The sequence below is a fragment of the Ovis aries genome, chromosome 3 (assembly GCF_016772045.2).
Source record: "Ovis aries strain OAR_USU_Benz2616 breed Rambouillet chromosome 3, ARS-UI_Ramb_v3.0, whole genome shotgun sequence".
In the NCBI taxonomy this organism is placed as follows: domain Eukaryota; kingdom Metazoa; phylum Chordata; class Mammalia; order Artiodactyla; family Bovidae; genus Ovis; species Ovis aries.
The window spans coordinates 221,540,461-221,557,809 of NC_056056.1; the positions used below are offsets into that span (position 1 = coordinate 221,540,461).

At 54.4% G+C, this 17,349-nt stretch overlaps 1 protein-coding gene across 1 annotated transcript in view; it reads right to left on the bottom strand.

The window, feature by feature from the left end:
* The window catches only part of KIAA0930 (KIAA0930 ortholog), a 42,926-nt gene extending 35,067 nt beyond the window's left edge, over nt 1-7,859 (bottom strand). Inside the window, exon 1 of the mRNA XM_027968203.2 lies at nt 7,426-7,859. Within this exon, the coding sequence (XP_027824004.2) occupies nt 7,426-7,639 (214 nt within the window). The 5' untranslated portion in view covers nt 7,640-7,859. The remainder of the gene's footprint in view (nt 1-7,425) is intronic.
* Between the last annotated feature and the right edge of the window lie 9,490 nt (nt 7,860-17,349).

Below are 17,349 nucleotides of genomic sequence, written 5' to 3' on the forward strand. Positions count from 1 at the left end.
AGCACGGTCCTCCTCGAGCATGGTGGCTTAGTGTCAGAGGCGTGTGCACTGGTGACTGAGTGTCCCAGGACCATGGGCTGTGAACAGTGGGCCAATCAACCTCCCCTCCCCGTTTTACCCAGGAGGAAGCCGAGGGCTGGGCGGGGGAAGGGCCCTGCCTGCAGCAACTCCCGCGGGGTCCCCTGGACTTGACCCAGGGCTGAAACCTGTTCTGGGCAGCCTCGGTGACCCTCCGTGGGCTCCAGGTCTGCAGGCCAACTTCTGCCTGAGGTGGACGCAGGGCAGTAAGGCGTCCCCCTCCTCCAGGGGATCCAAGAACAGCAGTAACCTCCCTAAAGTGATATGGCATTCAACCTTTGCCCTTCTCTGCCCTGTCTCTGCCAGGCAGGACCCTCCACACCTTGACTGCCCTATACAAAGGCTGCCTCCTAAGAATGACCCCTGTCTTCACTCAACAGACACCAAGCCCTCCCCCCACCTCCCCCTCCCCCACACCGACACCACCCCTCCCCCACACTGACCCCTGCCCCTCACTGCCCCCAGCCCCCTGCCCTGGGCCTGCTCTGCCATGAGCTGGCACAGGGGACCCGGAGCCAGCCCAGTGGCCCTGCAGGGGAGGTGAGGGAGAGGAGGTCACACACAGGAGACTGTGCCTCAAAGGCCTGTGAGCGGACATCCCTACAGGTGCCAAGAACAGGGTGGGGAGAGGGGCAGCAGGGCCCCTCCAGAGGTCAGGAAAGGGCGGGATTGCCGGGTGAGGAGTCAGCACCCCCCATGGAGGAGTACCCCCCACCAGAAGACTCGCACGGCCGGGGGCGCAGCTGCGAGCGGGCCCAGGTCACCAAGGGTCTTGCACTCTGACTTGGCTGCCTCGAGGAGTCTTGCAGGTGTGAGCGGCAGAGTAGGACACGGTCGAGTACGACATGGTCGGGGGTGGCAGCCGCGGGGATGCAGTGCAGCCCAAGGGGGACCCGAGGTCGGGGTGAGGGATGGTCCGGGGGGGGCAGACCTCGGCCACGGGAAGTGGGGGTGCCGGGAAGGGCTGACCACCGCCCAGGCCTGGCCAGGCTGAGGGGCAGGTACCTGCAACACACCCCTGGAGGGGAGATGGTGTCCGATGGCCGAGGGCAGTCGGTGCTAGGGGCTGGGGACCCAGCGAAGGTCTGGGCTGGTCTGGGAAGGGGCTGGGTGGAAGGCGGCGGCAGCATGAACCATCACCCTCTCCGCCCACCTGCCACTACCATCTGCCCTGGAAGTGTTCTGCCCCGGCAATTCAGAAAGTCCTCTGTGAGTTTGGTAAACATCTGTCTGCCACCTGCCATATCCACGCATGGTCTCAGTCCGGCCCTCGGGGGTCAGACAGCAACCTCTAGGAAACAGCCTCCTGGGCTGGGGGCCCAAAGAAATCCTCCGCTTGCAGAAAGCTCTGCACAGATGAAGAGGCTTGTGGCAAGCTGTTTATAGAAGAGAAAAACTGGATCCAAACTAAGTTTCCCACAAGACAAGACCAATTAAGTAAATTATGGCACATCCACTCAACTGCCCTGCAGTCATTTAAATAATGCTTCGAGTCTGAACAGCATGGAAAATGTTTTAGGAATTTTAAGTGAGAAAGCATGATGAAGAAACTTTATGTGTAGAATGTCAAGTATCTGTTAAGGGGCTTCAAAAAGCTTGGAAATGGAGACTTTGCAAAGTTAATAGTGTCAGTTAAGTTCAGCTCAGCCCCAACCATCAACAGCTCCCGGAGTTTGCTCAAACTCATGTCTATTGAGTCGGTGATGCCATGTGTCTCTGCAGAACTGGAACTATGAGTAATTTTTTTTTCCATTCTCTTATATTTTCCAGTTTCTATACTGTGCATGTAACATTTTTTAATTGGAAAAAAAAATTTTGTTTGGGGGTTTTTGAGGCTGTTTTTGTTTTTTTTTTAAACAAGTGTCCCACCCAGGGCTTCTTTTCAGGGGGCTGGTGGCTTGGCTGGTATTCGAGGCAGATGTAAATGAGGAGCCACTGCCTCAAGGAGGGGGTGCACCTTGAGCAAGGCCTCAGGGCAGGGGCACAGCAGGCACTCCAGCCCAGGGCAGAGGAGGGCGGTGGGTGCCAACACAGCTGACCACCCTCTGGCTCTGCCAAGAATCTCTGCAGCCCCGAGCCTCAGCCTCCTTAGAGAGTGAAGGCCCGTGTCCTCAGTGCTCTCTGAAAGGACGCAGCGCCCCGACCTTGAGAGAGGACCCACCAGCAGCCCCAGAAACGGTGGAGGCCGGAACCCACAGGCCTTAAAAATAGGCGCAGGAACTGAGAGAGGCCCCCCTGCCATTCCAACGGCCATACTTCCTCCCCAAACTCAGCCAGCCCCAGCGCTGGGGGGGCCCCAGGGATCCCCGGAAAACCAGCCACAGCTACGGCAAAGCCATCATCTGCGGAGCTCGGGTCCCGCCCCAACTCCACAGCCAGAGGTCTGTGCCCGTTATAAGGACGGCGGCACCGAGGGCCAGCCTGTGCTGGGGCGGCGCGGGGCCTGGTCCTGCCACGGCTCCTGTGGCCCTACGCCGCCCTGTGAGGCTGTGCCTGTCCTTTCCCTGACGATTCCCTCGACCCTCCGGACCCTGACATCCCCACTTCACGGATGAGGACACGGAGGCCCCCAGGGGTGGCAGGCACAGGCCCCAGGTCTTCCACTCCAGCCACACCTCCCACGGACATCCCCTGCCCGACATGACGCCCCAGCTACACAGCGCAGAGCCAGACAGAGGCTCAGCGGAGCGTGCAAGGACCTTCCCGACGCACGGGGCGGTGGCGGGTGCAGGTGCTCGGCGCAGAGGCGAGGCCCGCGGGAAGGCAACTGCCCCCTTAGCCCTCTGTCGGCCTCATTCCATCACTCTCTGCAGGATGGCTCCTGGCGCCTGACCGGCCTTGGCTGGAGCCCTGAGACCCCCGCTGCTAGCTCCCAGCTGCATGGCCCTGGGGGAATCACTTTCCTTTCTGAAGCCTGGCTCCCTCCTCTGGGGTAATAGCAGAAGCTGCCTCCACAGGAGACAGAAGCGAAGGCCCAGCGAAGCTGGCACACGGCAGACGGGCTGAGCCCCCACCCCCGGGACCAACAGCTTCTCTAAGTGCCAGCTGGTCCTCAAGTCAAACACCCACACAGCGGCCTGAGGGCGGGCCCCGGAAGCACCCAAGTCCCAGCCGGGCACCCGGAGCCCCAAACGCCGCTCCAGCCTGCAAGCCTCCCCGCTCCGGCCTGGCAAGTTCTGCCCGCCTCAGGACCCCCTCTCAGAGGCATGACCCCGCCCCGTCCCGGTCAGCGGACAGGGGTCCCCTCTTTGTGCCCCTCACCACCTCTCCCACCTCAACCTGGGCCCGCCCCCAGGCCACCTGGCGGCAGGCAGCTATGCAGGCCTACATCAGGTCACGTGCACCTGAGGACACGTGTGGGCCTTCACCTCTGCTAAGAGCTGGGGTTCAGGCAGATTCTTCTGCCACCTCCTAGCCACGGGACTGGGGTACGTCACTTCACCGCCGAACCTGTGTTTCTCCACCAGGCCAAAGAGAAGAGTTTAATAATCCCCACCTTAAGAGAAGTAATTTGAGAATAAAAGGACATGGTGAAAGGGAAATACTCCGTTTGGTACCGCAGCACTCCAGAGAAAGAGAAAGCTCCTAGGCCACCTAAACAGGGGTGAGAGCCCAGGAACAAGCAGCTTCAAAATGCTCAGCCCTGGGGACTTCCTGGTGGTCCAGGGGTTAGGACTCTGCACTCTCACTGCCGAGGGTGTGGGTTCAATTCCTGGTTGGGGAATTAAGATTTCACAGGCTGCCTTCGGCCATAAAAAATTGAAAAAAAAAAAAAGCCAATAAAATAAAATTTAAAAAATATCTAACGCTCAGCCTAGGCAGGGCACCATAAAAGGCAGCATGAGGAGGCCCCTCCCCTCACAGCGCCCCTCCACAGCTCACACCCAGGTCGTGTCCGCATGACTTGACCACAGGCCAGCGGCATGACGCCCGTGTTAAAGGGAGCCTGTCCACACAGGCTGGACGTCCACGGCCCATCAGAAGGCCCAGTCCCCAAGAGGAAGCATCAGGCTCTCTCCACCTTTGGTCCAGATGTCGGCATCACACAAAATCTGGGCATTGGACCACCTCACTCTTCCCAGCTCAGAGCTTCTTGGTGCTTGCACAAGCTACCCCAGCCGCCAGCTTGGCCCACAAGCTCCCTGGAAGCACAGGCAGTTTCCTGTGGATAAAACACCAAAACCCCGCTCAGACTGACCAGAGGCCTGGCTGATTCCTCAGAGTTCACCTGAGTACCTGGCTCTCTCTCCCCACTCACTTGTCCCCCGCCCCATGTGGTAAGGATCCAAGCTGATCCCCCCATCTGGCACGGAGCAAGTGTTCAGACAAATGCTTCCACTGCAGAAAATACAGTGGACGAGAGTCAGAAATCAGGTCTGGGTCTCCAAGGTGCCTTTCATCATAGCAGCCAAGCAATGATGTGGGGAGTGGCCAGGGTGGGGGTTAGGTGTTGGGGAATGGTAGTCAGTTTCTCCCGTCTCATAGACACTGACTCATCCAGGTTCAAGGGTCTCCCCCAGAGGCTCCTGCACACCTTCAAAACAACCTCAGAGGGCATGGCATGGTTCTGAACAGCCTGAGGCTTGAGTCAACAACAATCTGGGAGATTTAAGTTATTTCGTAACTGCAACAGGTTGTCCCAGCTGCAAAGTGGAGATGAGAGGATGACGTGAGCAACTGGATGTTCACAGTGCTCTGGGGAGGGCGTTCTGGCTCATGCCCAGGCGCTCAGGCTAGTCGTCCCTAACTCTGCCTGGGCATGAAGCCACTGTTTAGCTTGCCCCTCTCTGAACATCACGTCTCTCGTCTGAAAACTGAAAGAGACGGGCAACATGAGCCCTTCTACGAGTTGAAGACCCTAACCTCCTTGCCATCCGCGCCCTTCACTCCCCAGTCCAGAGAGTAATCCTTTCCTTCTTTTGCTGAACGAGCACCGGGCACCTGCTCTGCATGTGCTGCGTGCTGGGCACTGGGGGTCGGAGGGTCCCAGATGTGGTCAAGGCCTTGGAGGGGTCGCTGGCTAACTGAGGAGACAGAATCACAGGGCCACAGCAGTCCAATGACCCACTGGACATGAGCACCCAGACAGCAGGACGGGGCCCGGAGGAAGCGTCCCTGGGTGGCAGCATCAGCCCTGAGGCCCGAACACAGACCTGCAGCTGTCTGCAGGGCCGGTGAGTGTGCAGGGCAGGTGGCCTCCCAGGAGCAGCAAACAGCAGGGATAAAAGCTCAGAGCACCAGAGCACGACAGGGACTGAGTTCTGAGGGGCTGGGGGTGGTAGGATGGGGAGGCCTTGTGTGTGAAGGGCAACTAGAGGTGAAGAGGAGGCACGCAGCAACAGCGTGACCATCGGCCTGCGTCCCTGGCCTAGCAGGCGCAGCTCTCCTCCCCAGATGCAGCACAACAGCAGGCGCAACGCAGCCTGGCTGGGATTATCCGGGTCAGGGATTATCTGGCGGCCAGGCCCCGGGGTCGCCCTGACCATGGTCAACCCCAGCGGTACGGCTTCCTCACAGGCTGTCCCTGGGCCTCTCTGGACCTCAGGCTCCTCGTCAGTCAAACAGATCACACTCCTCTCGGGCAAAGTCAGTATCAGATGGAGGGCGCCTGCACAAAGCACCTGGCACACACTGAGTGCTCAGGGAACGCCAGGTGCCAGGGCAAATGATTACTGTTCTTATGGGGCGCTGCAAGCCCTTCAGGGCAGGGACTGTCTAACAGGGCAGAGGATGCTCAGAGGACACAGGAATGGGCTGACAGGGGAGTGGGGAGGGGTGCCAGGAAAGGCTGAGCAAACAGGGCAGAGGGGCCTGGAGCAGATGGTCGCTCAGACCCCTCCCATTTCAGACACTCTGTGCCAGGTGACAAGCAGCCTGCCTGGCAGGCATGCAGCCGGGCACAGAGTAGGTGCTCAACCAACGTCTGCTAAATGGAGGAATGAGGATCCTTCCATTTCTGCTCAAAACTCCTTAGTGACACCTTTTCAGAAGAGACCAGAGAAACCTATGTTCCCATCCAGCTCTGTGTTGTAGACACCTCACCTTCATGCCCACCACCCTCACCCCGACTTGTGAGCACTTGTGAGCAAAGCTTCCTTCCAGGGCAGCCTGCCTCCCGCAAAAAAGAGGATGCAAATTGATCCCCGCCCTCAACGCGGCCTCCAGGGTGTGGCCTGCTGAGGGGGTCTGGAAGCCTTGTGACCTCAGGTAGGTTGGGGGTGGGGGATATATCGGCTCTTTGGGACCCAGTTTCCCCAACGGTGAATGAAGGCGGGGCCGTAGAATCTCCAAGGTGGATGGATATTCCCTTCTCCAAAAGCTGCCGTCGCCCCCTCAGAAATCCCCAGCCCAGACTGGGGAGGGGGAGTGGGTGACAACGTGGTAATGAAGTCATTCCTGCAGGAGGAAGGGAGGGGTCTTTGCAGAGAGAAAACCGCAAAACCCACCCTACGGGGTGGGGTATGGTGAGGGTGGGGGGCTCCTAGGGCTTCAGTCCGAATGCGATCCACCAGGAGCCATTACCTCACATCCAGCCGCGCTGGGAGATCCCACCCCCGCCTGTAGACCCCCACCCCCGGTTCCCTGTAGACAATACGGGACACCCCTGCCCCCACTCACCGGCAGATGTAAGACTCGGGGCCTCCGTAGAGCGGAGTCACAGCACGAGGGGCGGCCGCCCCGCTCCCTCTGCCCAGCGGGTGGGTTCGGGGCCCACGGTCCAACAGGTCCCCAGTCAGAGCGAAGGCGCAGAGCCGCGCGGGGAGACAAAGGCTTCTGGCGCCGGGGACCTGACATGTCCACACTGCCGGCAGCGGCACGGAGGGCCCGGGGAGGGGCGCCGGGGACCTGCCCTGTCCACACTGCCGGCCGCCGCACGGAGGCCCGGAGGAGGGCTTCGGGGGCCGGAGACCTACTCTGTCCACACTGCCGGCCGCCGCACGGAGGCCCCGGGGAGGCCTTCGGGCGCCGGGGACCTGCCCTGTCTACACTGCCGGCCGCGGCACGAAGGCCCAGGGGAGGGCTTCCCGGAGACGGAAGAGAACCGGCGGAGCCACGGAGGGGAGAGGAAGGGAGAAGACGGACAGACCCCGGGATGGGCGGACAGGGGGACAGACATTCAGGGACGCGAGCGTGCCGGACCCCTCCAGGGACCAGGATCTGAGACGAAGACGCGGGGGCGCGGGAACGACCAGGACGCGAGGATCTGGGGCGAACGCGGGGGTTCCCCCCGAGACGCACTCGGGGACAGACGTGCGGAGACTCAGAGACACGCTCAGAGACGGAGACACGCGCGGACACTCCGGCGCCGCCGCGGCTCCGGCCTCGCCCCCGCCCGGCCCCACTCACCGAGGCCGCAGACCTCGCGGCGCAGGCTGACGCGGCCGCGCTCCTCGGCTATGGCGCGCAGCATGTGCTGCAGCGAGCGCTCCTCGGCCTCCGCGCCGCCCGCAGGCTCGGGGGAGGCGGCGGCGGCGGCCGGGAGGGCGGGCGGCCCGGCCCGGAGCCCCGCGGGCGCGGGCACAGCGGCGCAGGCCCGGCCCGGCGGCCGCGCGGAGGCCATGCCGGGCCCCGACTCATCGCCCGCGCCGCGGTGCCCGCGGGGGCCCCGGGCGCGCCCCGCCGACCCCGCCCCGGCGCCGCCCGCCGCCAGCACCAGAGAAGCCACAATCCGCCTTTGTGCGCGTCGTCGCCGCCGTCGCCGCCCGCCGAGCCCGGCGAAACCAGCGCACCTCCGCGTCGCTGACACACCGCCTGCGCGCCTCCAGGCCGCCGCCGGCCCCGCCCGGCCCCGCCCTGCCCCGCCCCCAAGCCGTCCGGGTCCCGCCCCAGCCCCGCCTCTGCCCGCCCTTAGACCACACCCCAACCATCCAGATCCCGCCACCGTCCCTCAGGCCCCGCCCCCGACCGTCGAGGCCCCGCCCCTTCCCACCCTCAGGCCACACCCACCCATCCAGATCCTGCCACCATCCTCCAGGCCCCGCCCCCTGATCACAGAGGCCCCGCCCCTGGCTCCCAGGCCTGACACGCCCAGATCACGCCCCCGTCTCAGGCCACGCCCCGGGTCACCCGCCTGTGACCTGCCGCGCGGGACCAACCCGGCCGGCTCCACACCCTACGCGCTGCCCCGTGAGAGACTGAATTTGTCACTTGCCCTCCCTGTTGTCACCCTTCTGTCCTCAATCAAGTTGTCAGTACCGGTTTCCGCTGCCAACTTCCTCTTCATAACCCAGAAAGGGGTCACCCCTCCCCCAGAAACAGGTCTCACGTGGTGGGGTGGGGGACAGTGGAAAAGCCCTTCCTGTCGCCGCAGCCTCCTTCGCCTGCCACAGTGCAGGGTACTGAGAAAGCCTGCTTCCTCAGCCCTGCGATGTGGTGTCTCTGAGTGTTAACTAGGTACAAGGGGGTTGGAGAAGACTCTTGAGAGTCCCTTGGACTGCAAGGAGATCCATTCAGTCCATCCTAAAGGAGATCAGTCCTGAGTGTTCATTGGAAGGACTGATGCTGAAGCTGAGGCTCCAATATTTTGGCCACCTGATGCAAAGAGCTGACTCATTTGAAAAGACCTTGATGCTGGGAAAGATTGAAGGCAGGAAGAGAACGGGAGGACAGAGGATGAGATGGTTGTATAGTGTCACCTACTCAATGGACATGAGTTTGGGTAAACTCCTGGAGTTGGTGATGGACAGAGAGGCCTGGCATGCTGCGGTCCATGAGGTCACAAAGAGTCGGACATGCCCGAGCTACCGAACTGAACTGAACCGAGGGGGTTGGAGACAGGGAGTTGAGATCAGCTGGACTTGTGATCCTGATAAAGACCAAGGTCCAGTGGGCATCGGTCCCTGTGCTGGCCTCCACTGAGAGGAAGATCTGGGAGGGAAGCAGCTAGAGGGCCTTCCCTGATCTCACCCCTGGTGACCCATTTCTGCAGACTAGGGAGACGGACATGGAGAGGGAGAAACTGGCGTTTCCCCACTCGCTAAATCTCCAAGGACGTCCCCCTGCGGTCACGCCAATCTCTGTCCACAGACCATCCTTGTAACTGTCCCCCAGCCTTGTAACTCAAGCTTCTTCATCTTGTTTGGGTCCCAGTGTCACCTCCTCAAAGAGCTTCCCCAACCACCTAACTTCAAAGACCACCTTCCCTCCCCTCAACCCCTTCATCCTGTTTGTTTGTTTCTTATTTACTTATTTGGCTTCCTTGGATCTCAGTTGCAGCACGTGGGATCTTCAGTCTTTGTTGCAGCATGCAGTCTTTAGTTGGGGCATTCAAACTCTTAGTTGCGGCATGTGGGATCTAGTTCCCTGACCAGAGATCCATCCCAGGTCCCCTGCATTGGGAGCTGAGAGTCTCAGCCACTAGACGACCACGGAAGTCCCCATCCTGCTTCATTTTTCTTCACACACATCTCTTACCTCTGCTGACACTACATTATAGAGCTCTGTGTTCTGTTTATTATTGTCTGACGTCCCCACCGAGGGAGGGGCCTGTCTTCTGCACCGCTGTACTCCCTGTGCCTGGAACGTGGCCCACCACAGAGTAGATGCCCGTGAATTGAGCACATGAAGAATGACTGAGAGGCCTGGCAGGGAGCAGGGGGTGGAGGAGGCAGTGAGGGACTGCGGGGTGCGGGAGAAGCCGGTGCTCTGGGTCCTGCTTCAGGCCTCGCAGCTACTTTGGCAGGGCGGGGTTCTGACCCCTGTGTGCCCGCACCAGGCATAGCGAGGGTGGGGTTTGGGAGGCTCTGTAGAGGCATGTGGAGGGAACTGATGAAGCCAATGATTGGCCGTGTGCGTGTGCGTGCGTGTGTGTGTGTGTGTGTGTGTGTGTGTGTGTGTGTGTGTATATATCTTCTCCCCCGGGACTGCTTCCCCATCTTTGAAAGGAAGACACTGGCCTGAGTGCTACAGTTCTGATGCTGAGTCCAGACTGCCGGGACTTGGGGCTGGTAAAATGGGAAGTGGGGGGACTTCCCTGTTCAGGGAGCTAGGATCTCACACGCCACGGAGCAACGATGCCCACGGGTCACAAATACTGATCCCATGTTCTAGGGCTCGTGTTCTGCAACAGGAGAAGCCCCCCGAGCACCACGACCAAGACCCAGCGCCGCCAAAATAATAAATAAAATGTTCGTGAGAAAGTCTTTAAAAAATGAAATGGGACACGGGAATGACTGAGCAAGGGCTCATAGGCTGGCAAGTCCAATGGTCATCTCTTTCTTTGTTTCCCCTGACTCCACCTGACTCCACCCAACCCCATTGACACTCCTTCATTTGTGCCCCCGCCTTGCTGGAAATCCTTTCTTCTCCTCTGTGTGTTCACCTTCAGGGCCTACATTCTATGGGAAGCCTTCTGATTAGGCCTGGCCAATGCACTTGTATTTTTATCTCTTTCTCAAACTTCCTTCCCACCCCCTCACCCGCCACCACACACACACACACACACACACACACACACACACACACACACACACACAGAGTTGCCTCTATTGCTTCTGTGCCATAGGACCCTCATCCAATCAGCTCATCCCATTTTCCCTGGCATCCAGCCCAGGAGAGGTGCCAGAAAATACTCATCGAATGAAGAAATGAACAGCCCTTGGGTTCTTTCCTTTTTATTCAATCATACTCCAAGTATTGCCCACATAGGAAATTTTTTAATGTCAACAAATGTTGACTAATACCTTGGACTTGAAGCGGGCATGAGCTGGGTTTCTGGGCGCCCAGGGCATGCTCTGCTTCTTGATATGCATGCTGCTTACATCGGTGCAGTCAGTTTACAAAACTCATACTGTAACTTGATGAGTTATACACTTTTCTGTACATATGCAGAATGTTAAATAGAATTAAAGATAAAAAGATTTAAAGTCCTTGAAAGAATTTTGGTGTAGCCGTATTTTCCATGACAATGAAAATGTTCTTTTCTGCAAAGAATTGGGTGTATTTTTAGAGATACCACTGAGGGGGAAAAAGAACATGTAGGCAGAACAATGGTCCCCAGAAATGCCCAACCCTAATCCCTGGAATTTGTAAATATATATTACCTTACATGGTAAAAAAAAAAAAAAAAAAAAAGAGCCTTCCCAAATGTGATTAGGTTAAGGATCTTGAGATGGAGAAAGTTTCCCGAATTACCCACGTTTACCCAATGCAATCACACACATTCTTTTATTACTATTATTATTAATTTATTCGGCTGTCCTGGGTCTTAGTTGCGGCACATGGGACCTTTCAGTCGTGCAGTTGAACTCTCAGTTGCAGCGGGAGAGATCTAGTTCCCTGACCAGGGACTGAGCCCAGGTCTCCTGCATTAAGAGTCTTAGCCACTGGATCACCGGAGAAATCCCCACGTATGTTCTCAAAATTGGAGGTTTCCTGGCTGTAGTCAGAGAGGTGACAACAGAAAAGTGATCAGATAAGTGCAGTGCTGCTGGTCTTGAAGGTGAAGGAAGGGACCACGAGTCAAGGGATGCAGGCAGCTTCTAGAAGCTGGAAAAGGCCAGGAAACAGATTCTCTGCCAGAGATTCCAGAAAAGAGCACAGCCTTCCCTGCACCTTGCTTTTAACCCATCTCCTCCCCCACCGCCCCCAGTCTTACTTCTAACCTGTAGTTTGTTGTTAGCTACAGAAAACCAATGCAGTGAGCAAACCTGAGATGAAGGGAATCATATAAACTTTCTACTCAAGCACTTCTTTCCCCAAGGTTTATTTTGCAAACAACATTAGAGCAGCAATCAAGCAAAGTGCAGAGGAAAATCAACCACAAGCGGTCTGCTTTCAAAGGTCAGTTGCTTCGTTCCCTGACATCTGTGCCCATAGACCCGAACGCCATCCTGTGTATACAAGGGACGATGGCATTGGTGGTTCATGTTTTTCTCTCTCAATATTTGGGGCTGATCTGATTCAAAGAGCCTGTCAGTGTCAGGAACAAATGCGCCCAGAGAACTCTTCTCGCAGGGACTGGTCATCAGAGAAGCCAGCAGTCCTGATGCTGGCCCCTGGCCGCCAATCTTCTATTCTCTGAGCATCATTTATTTTCCATACAATGGCCCATGGGACCGGGTGATCTCTAAGCACCTTCCTGGATTTCCAATGTTCTGTGAGTCTATCAGTTCAGTTCAGTTCAGTCACTCAGTCGTGTCCAACTCTTTGCGACCCCATGAACCGCAGGGGCCTCCCTGTCCATGACCAACTCACAGAGTCCACCCAAACCCATGTCCATCGAGTCGGTGATACCATCCAACCATCTCATCTTCTGTCCTCCCCTTCTCCTCCTGCCCTCAGTCTTTCCCAGCATCAGGATCTTTTCAAATGAGTCAGCTCTTTGCATCAGGTGGCCAAAGTACTGGAGTTTCAGCTTCGACATCAGTCCTTCCCATGAATATTCAGGACTGATTTCCTTTAGGATGGACCGGTTGGATCTCCTTGCAGTCCAAGGGACTCTCAAGAGTCTTCTCCAACACCACAGTTCAAAAGCATTAATTCTTTCGCACTCAGCTTTCTTTATAGTCACACTCTCACATCCATACATGACTACTGGAAAAACCGTAGCCTTGACTAGATGGACCTTTGTTGACAAAGTAATGTCTGCTTTTTATTTTTATTTTTTATTATTTATTTATTTATTATTATTATTTTTTTAATGTCTGCTTTTTAATATGCTGTCTAGGTTGGTCATTCCTTCCAAGGAGTGAGCGTCTTTTAATTTCATGGTTGCAATCACCATCTGCAGTGATTTTGGAGCCCAGAAAAATAAAGTCAGCCACTGTTTCCACTGTTTCCTCATCTATTTGCAAGGAAGTGATGGGACTGGATGCCATGATCTTTGTTTTCTGAATGTTGAGCTCTAAGTCAACTTTTTCACTCTCCTCTTTCGCTTTCATCAAGAGGCTCTTTAGTTCCTCTTCACTTTCTGCCATAAGGGTGGTGTCATTACATATCTGAGGTTATTGATATTTCTCCCGGCAATCCTGATTCCAGCTTGTGCTTCTTCCAGCCCGGCATTTCTCATGATGTACTCTGCATATAAGTTAAATAAGCAGGGTGACAATATACAGCCTTGACGTGCTCCTTTTCCTATTTGGAACCAGTCTGTTGCTCCATGTCCAGATCTAACTGTTGCTTCATAGTTGGAACCAATTGTTCATCTTTTCTGCTTAGTCCCCAAGAAGAAAAGACAATATTTCTGGAGGTAGATCAGGAATAAATAACCTCTCCTCGGGTGGATGAACAGAAGGCCCAAGGGGCAGGTTCAAAGGCTCTCTTAGTCTCCCTTGAGAATCTGTTAAAAGTTTTTTTCAGTCATGTGAGTGTGTTGTCAGCAGCTTCCTAGCCTGACTTCTCCCTTCTTGTGACTCAGGTTCTTGGAACTCCGGTTCCTCCGCCTTTTTTTTTCATCAGGAAATTTAAACCCAACCGTCCCCAGATCAAGACTGCAACAGCTCCTCCAATGCTGGGTGCTTCTCACCTGCTACCAAGACAGAGAGGCGACCTGGAAGGGTCCAACCACCTCCCCTCTTATCCTCTGGCCCCCTTTCCACCATCCACCTAGCACACGAAATAGTCTCTCATCCTCATCTGTTGGCAGAAACTACAACTTTAGCATTCCACTTTTTAAAAATAGATCTCTGTTAAAATTCCCCCAGAAGGGATAACCTTAAAATTATTATTAGGCACCGACACGTTGAGGAAAAGAAAGGAATTCAGCGATTTTGAAAGAGGAAGTGCTGGAGACGGTTGGGGGTTGGGGAGATACCTAACTAACATTACTTGAGAAGCCGCCTGATGTCCGAAGCTTCATGAATGTGGACAAGGATTATCCTCAGCCCCGAAAGGCAACTGGTGTTCTCTTCCATGTTAAGTAAGACACGTGAAACCCAGAGAGGCTGAGTCACGCTTAAAGTCACAAAGCAAGTTGGACCTGGAGTCTGGACTGGAACCCTGGAGCCAGGAAGGGAGAGACAGTAACTCACACACCGTCTGGCATTAGTGAGTCCATTTTTTGTGGTTTGGGGCGGGAAGGCCTCTTCGAGAATGCACGTTTGATGACAAGTTTGGAAAGGAGAAGCCTTTCTTCAACTGCCAGGCAGTGGGTTGCTCCTGGGAAGAACAATTGTACCTGGGATAGGGATGTGGGAGGTGTCGTGGGCTGTGCTGGATGTGGAAGGGGTTGAAATAGGGAAAGAAATGTGTTCATCCGGAGGGAGACCTGCGACCACACACTTTGTACCTGCGAAAGTCCCTTTTGCTCCAGAGCCCCAGGCTCCAGTCCGTCAGTGGAGGCTGAACTATATGTCCCCTGGGGCCTGTCCAGCCCGGACATGATCGGAGGACAGCTTGGGTGAGCCCGGCAGAGAGCTAGAGAGCCTGCCCTCCTTTCCCCCGCTCTTCCAGACTCTCAGAGCTCCTGCCTGGAGGTCACTTCCCTTGGCTATGAATGCAGCCCTTGTCCCTTGGGGTGGCAGAACTTGTATTGACAACCAACATTGTGTACTACTGCAAATAGGAAAAAAAAAAAAAGGTGAACTTTAGAAGATGCTTTACTGGGACTTCCCTGGTGGTCCACTGGTTAAGAATCTGCCTTACAATGCAGGGAACACAGGTTTGATGCCTGGTCAGGGAACTAAGATCCCACATGCCTGAGGGCAACTAAGCCCAGGCACTGCAACGAAGACCCAACACAGCCAAATAAATAAATAATGCTTCATTAAATACCTACAGGTAAAGAGCCGACTCATTGGAAAAGACCCTGATGCTGGGAAAGATTGAGGGCAGGAGGAGAAGGGAGTGACAGGATGAGACAGCGGATGGCGTCACTGACTCAATGGACACGAGTTTGAGCAAGCTCTGGGAGTTGGTGGTGGACAGGGAGGCCTGGCATGCTGCCGTTCATGGGGCCGCAAAGAGTCGGACACGACTGAGCGCCTAAACAACAGCATCAACAAATCCCTCTAGGATGTGGCATTACATCATCATTATTTTTGATTTGGTAATTATGAAAGTTTCGCTAGTTTCACTACATCGAGGACGCTCAAGTAACAACAATCCTGAGCATTCAGAGTCATGATGAGAAATCAGAAATGAAACATTGCCGGTAATTTATCTTGTGTAGCCAACATGCCTGCACATGTCTGCTATGTGCGGGGCACTGTTTCATGACTTTACAAATGCTGACATTGGACCCTGTGACTCAGGAACACCATTATTGCTCTTTCATGGAGGAGCCAGGAGGCCCAGAGAGGTCACGCATCTGCTCCAAGGTCATCAAAGGCAGGGTCAAGGAACCAAGTCAATTCAAGTGAAAAATTACTTTAAAATCTTTTCAGAATCTGTTTTTGAAAAAAGACTACATTTTATAAGGCTACCTTAATGTTTGGGACTGTGTGGACAGAGCCTCCAAAAGCAAGAACTACACTGAGGCCAACAAATGCCTGCAAACGGCCCTGTCATCCCCGGTGACCCGCAGCATGGGTCGCAGTCCACCGGGGGTGGAGCTGGGTGGAGGAAGGACAGGGGACACTGCATGGTCAACACCCAAATCAGATTGATTACATTCTTTGCAGCCAAAGATGGAGAAGCTCTAAACAGTTAGCAAAAACAAGACCGGGAGCTGACTGTGGCTCAGATCATGAATTCCTTATTGCCAAATTCAGGCTTGAATGGAAGAAAATAGGGGAAACCACTAGACCATTCAGGCATGACCTAAGTCAAATCTCTTATGATTATACAACGGAAGTGACAAATACATTGAAGGCATTAGATCTCATAGAGTGCCTGAAGAACTATGGACGGAGATTCGTGACATTGTACAGGAGGCAGTGATCAAGACCATCCCCAAGAAAAAGAAATGCAAAAACGCAAAATGGCTGTCTGAGGAGGCCTTACAAATAGCTGAGAAAAGAAGAGAAGCCAAAGGCAAAGGAGAAAAGATATGCCCATTTGAATGCAGAGTTCCAAAAGAATAGCAAGGAGAGATAATAAAGCGTTCCTCAGTGACCAATGCAAAGAAATAGAGGAAAATAATAAAATGGGAAAGACTAGAGATCTCTTCAAGAAAATAAAAGATACCAAGGGAACATTTCATGCAAAGATGGGCTCGATAAAGGACAGAGTGGTATGGTCCTAACAGAAGCAGAAGATATTAAGAAGAGGTGGCAAGCATACACGGAAGAACAATAAAAAAAATATCTTCATGACCCAGATAACCACAGTGGTGTGATCACTCACCTAGAGCCAGATATCCTGGAATGTGAAGTCAAGTGGGCCTTAAGAAGCATCACTATGAACAAAGCTAGTGGAGGTGATGGCATTCCAGTTGAGCTATTTCAAATCCTAAAAGATGATGCTGTGAAAGTGCTGCACTCAATATGCCAGCAAATTTGGAAAACTCAGCAGTGGCCTCAGGACTGGAAAAGGTCAGCTTTCATTCCAATCCCAAAGAAAGGCAATGCCAAAGAATGTTCAAACGACCACACAATTGCACTCATCTCACACTCTTGCAAAATAATGCTCAAAATTCTCCAAGCCAGGCTTCAACAATATGCGAACCGTGAACTTCCAGATGTTCAAGCTGGTCTTAGAAAAGGCAGAGGAACCAGAGATCAAATTGCCAACATCCACTGGATCATCGAAAAAGCAAGAGAGTTCCAGAAAAACATCTACTTCTGCTTTAGTAACTTCGCCAAAGCCTTTGACTGTGTGGATCACAATAAACTGTGGAAAATTCTGAAAGAGAGGGGTATACCAGACCACCTAATCTGCCTCTTGAGAAATCTGTATTCAGGTCAAGAAGCAACAGTTAAAATGGGACATGGAACAACACACTGGTTCTAAATAGGAAAAGGAGTATGTCAAAGCTGTATATTGTCACCCTGCTTATTTAACTTATATGCAGAGTACATCATGAGAAACGCTGGGCTGGAAGAAGCACAAGCTGGAATCAAGATCACCGGGAGAAATATCAATAACCTCAGATATGCAGATGACACCACCCTTATGGCCGAAAGTGAAGAAGAGCTAAAGAGCCTCATAATGAAAGTGAAAGGAGAGAGTAAAAAAAGTTGGCTTAAAGCTCAACATTCAGAAAGCTAAGATCATGATATCCAGTCTCATCACTTCATGGCAAATAGATGGGGAAACAGTGAGAGACTTTATTTTCTTGGGCTCCAAAATCACTGCAGATGGTGACTGCAGCCATGAAATTAAAAGACACTTGCTCCTTGAAAGAAAATCTTTGACCATCCTAGACAACATATTAAAAAGCAGAGACATTAC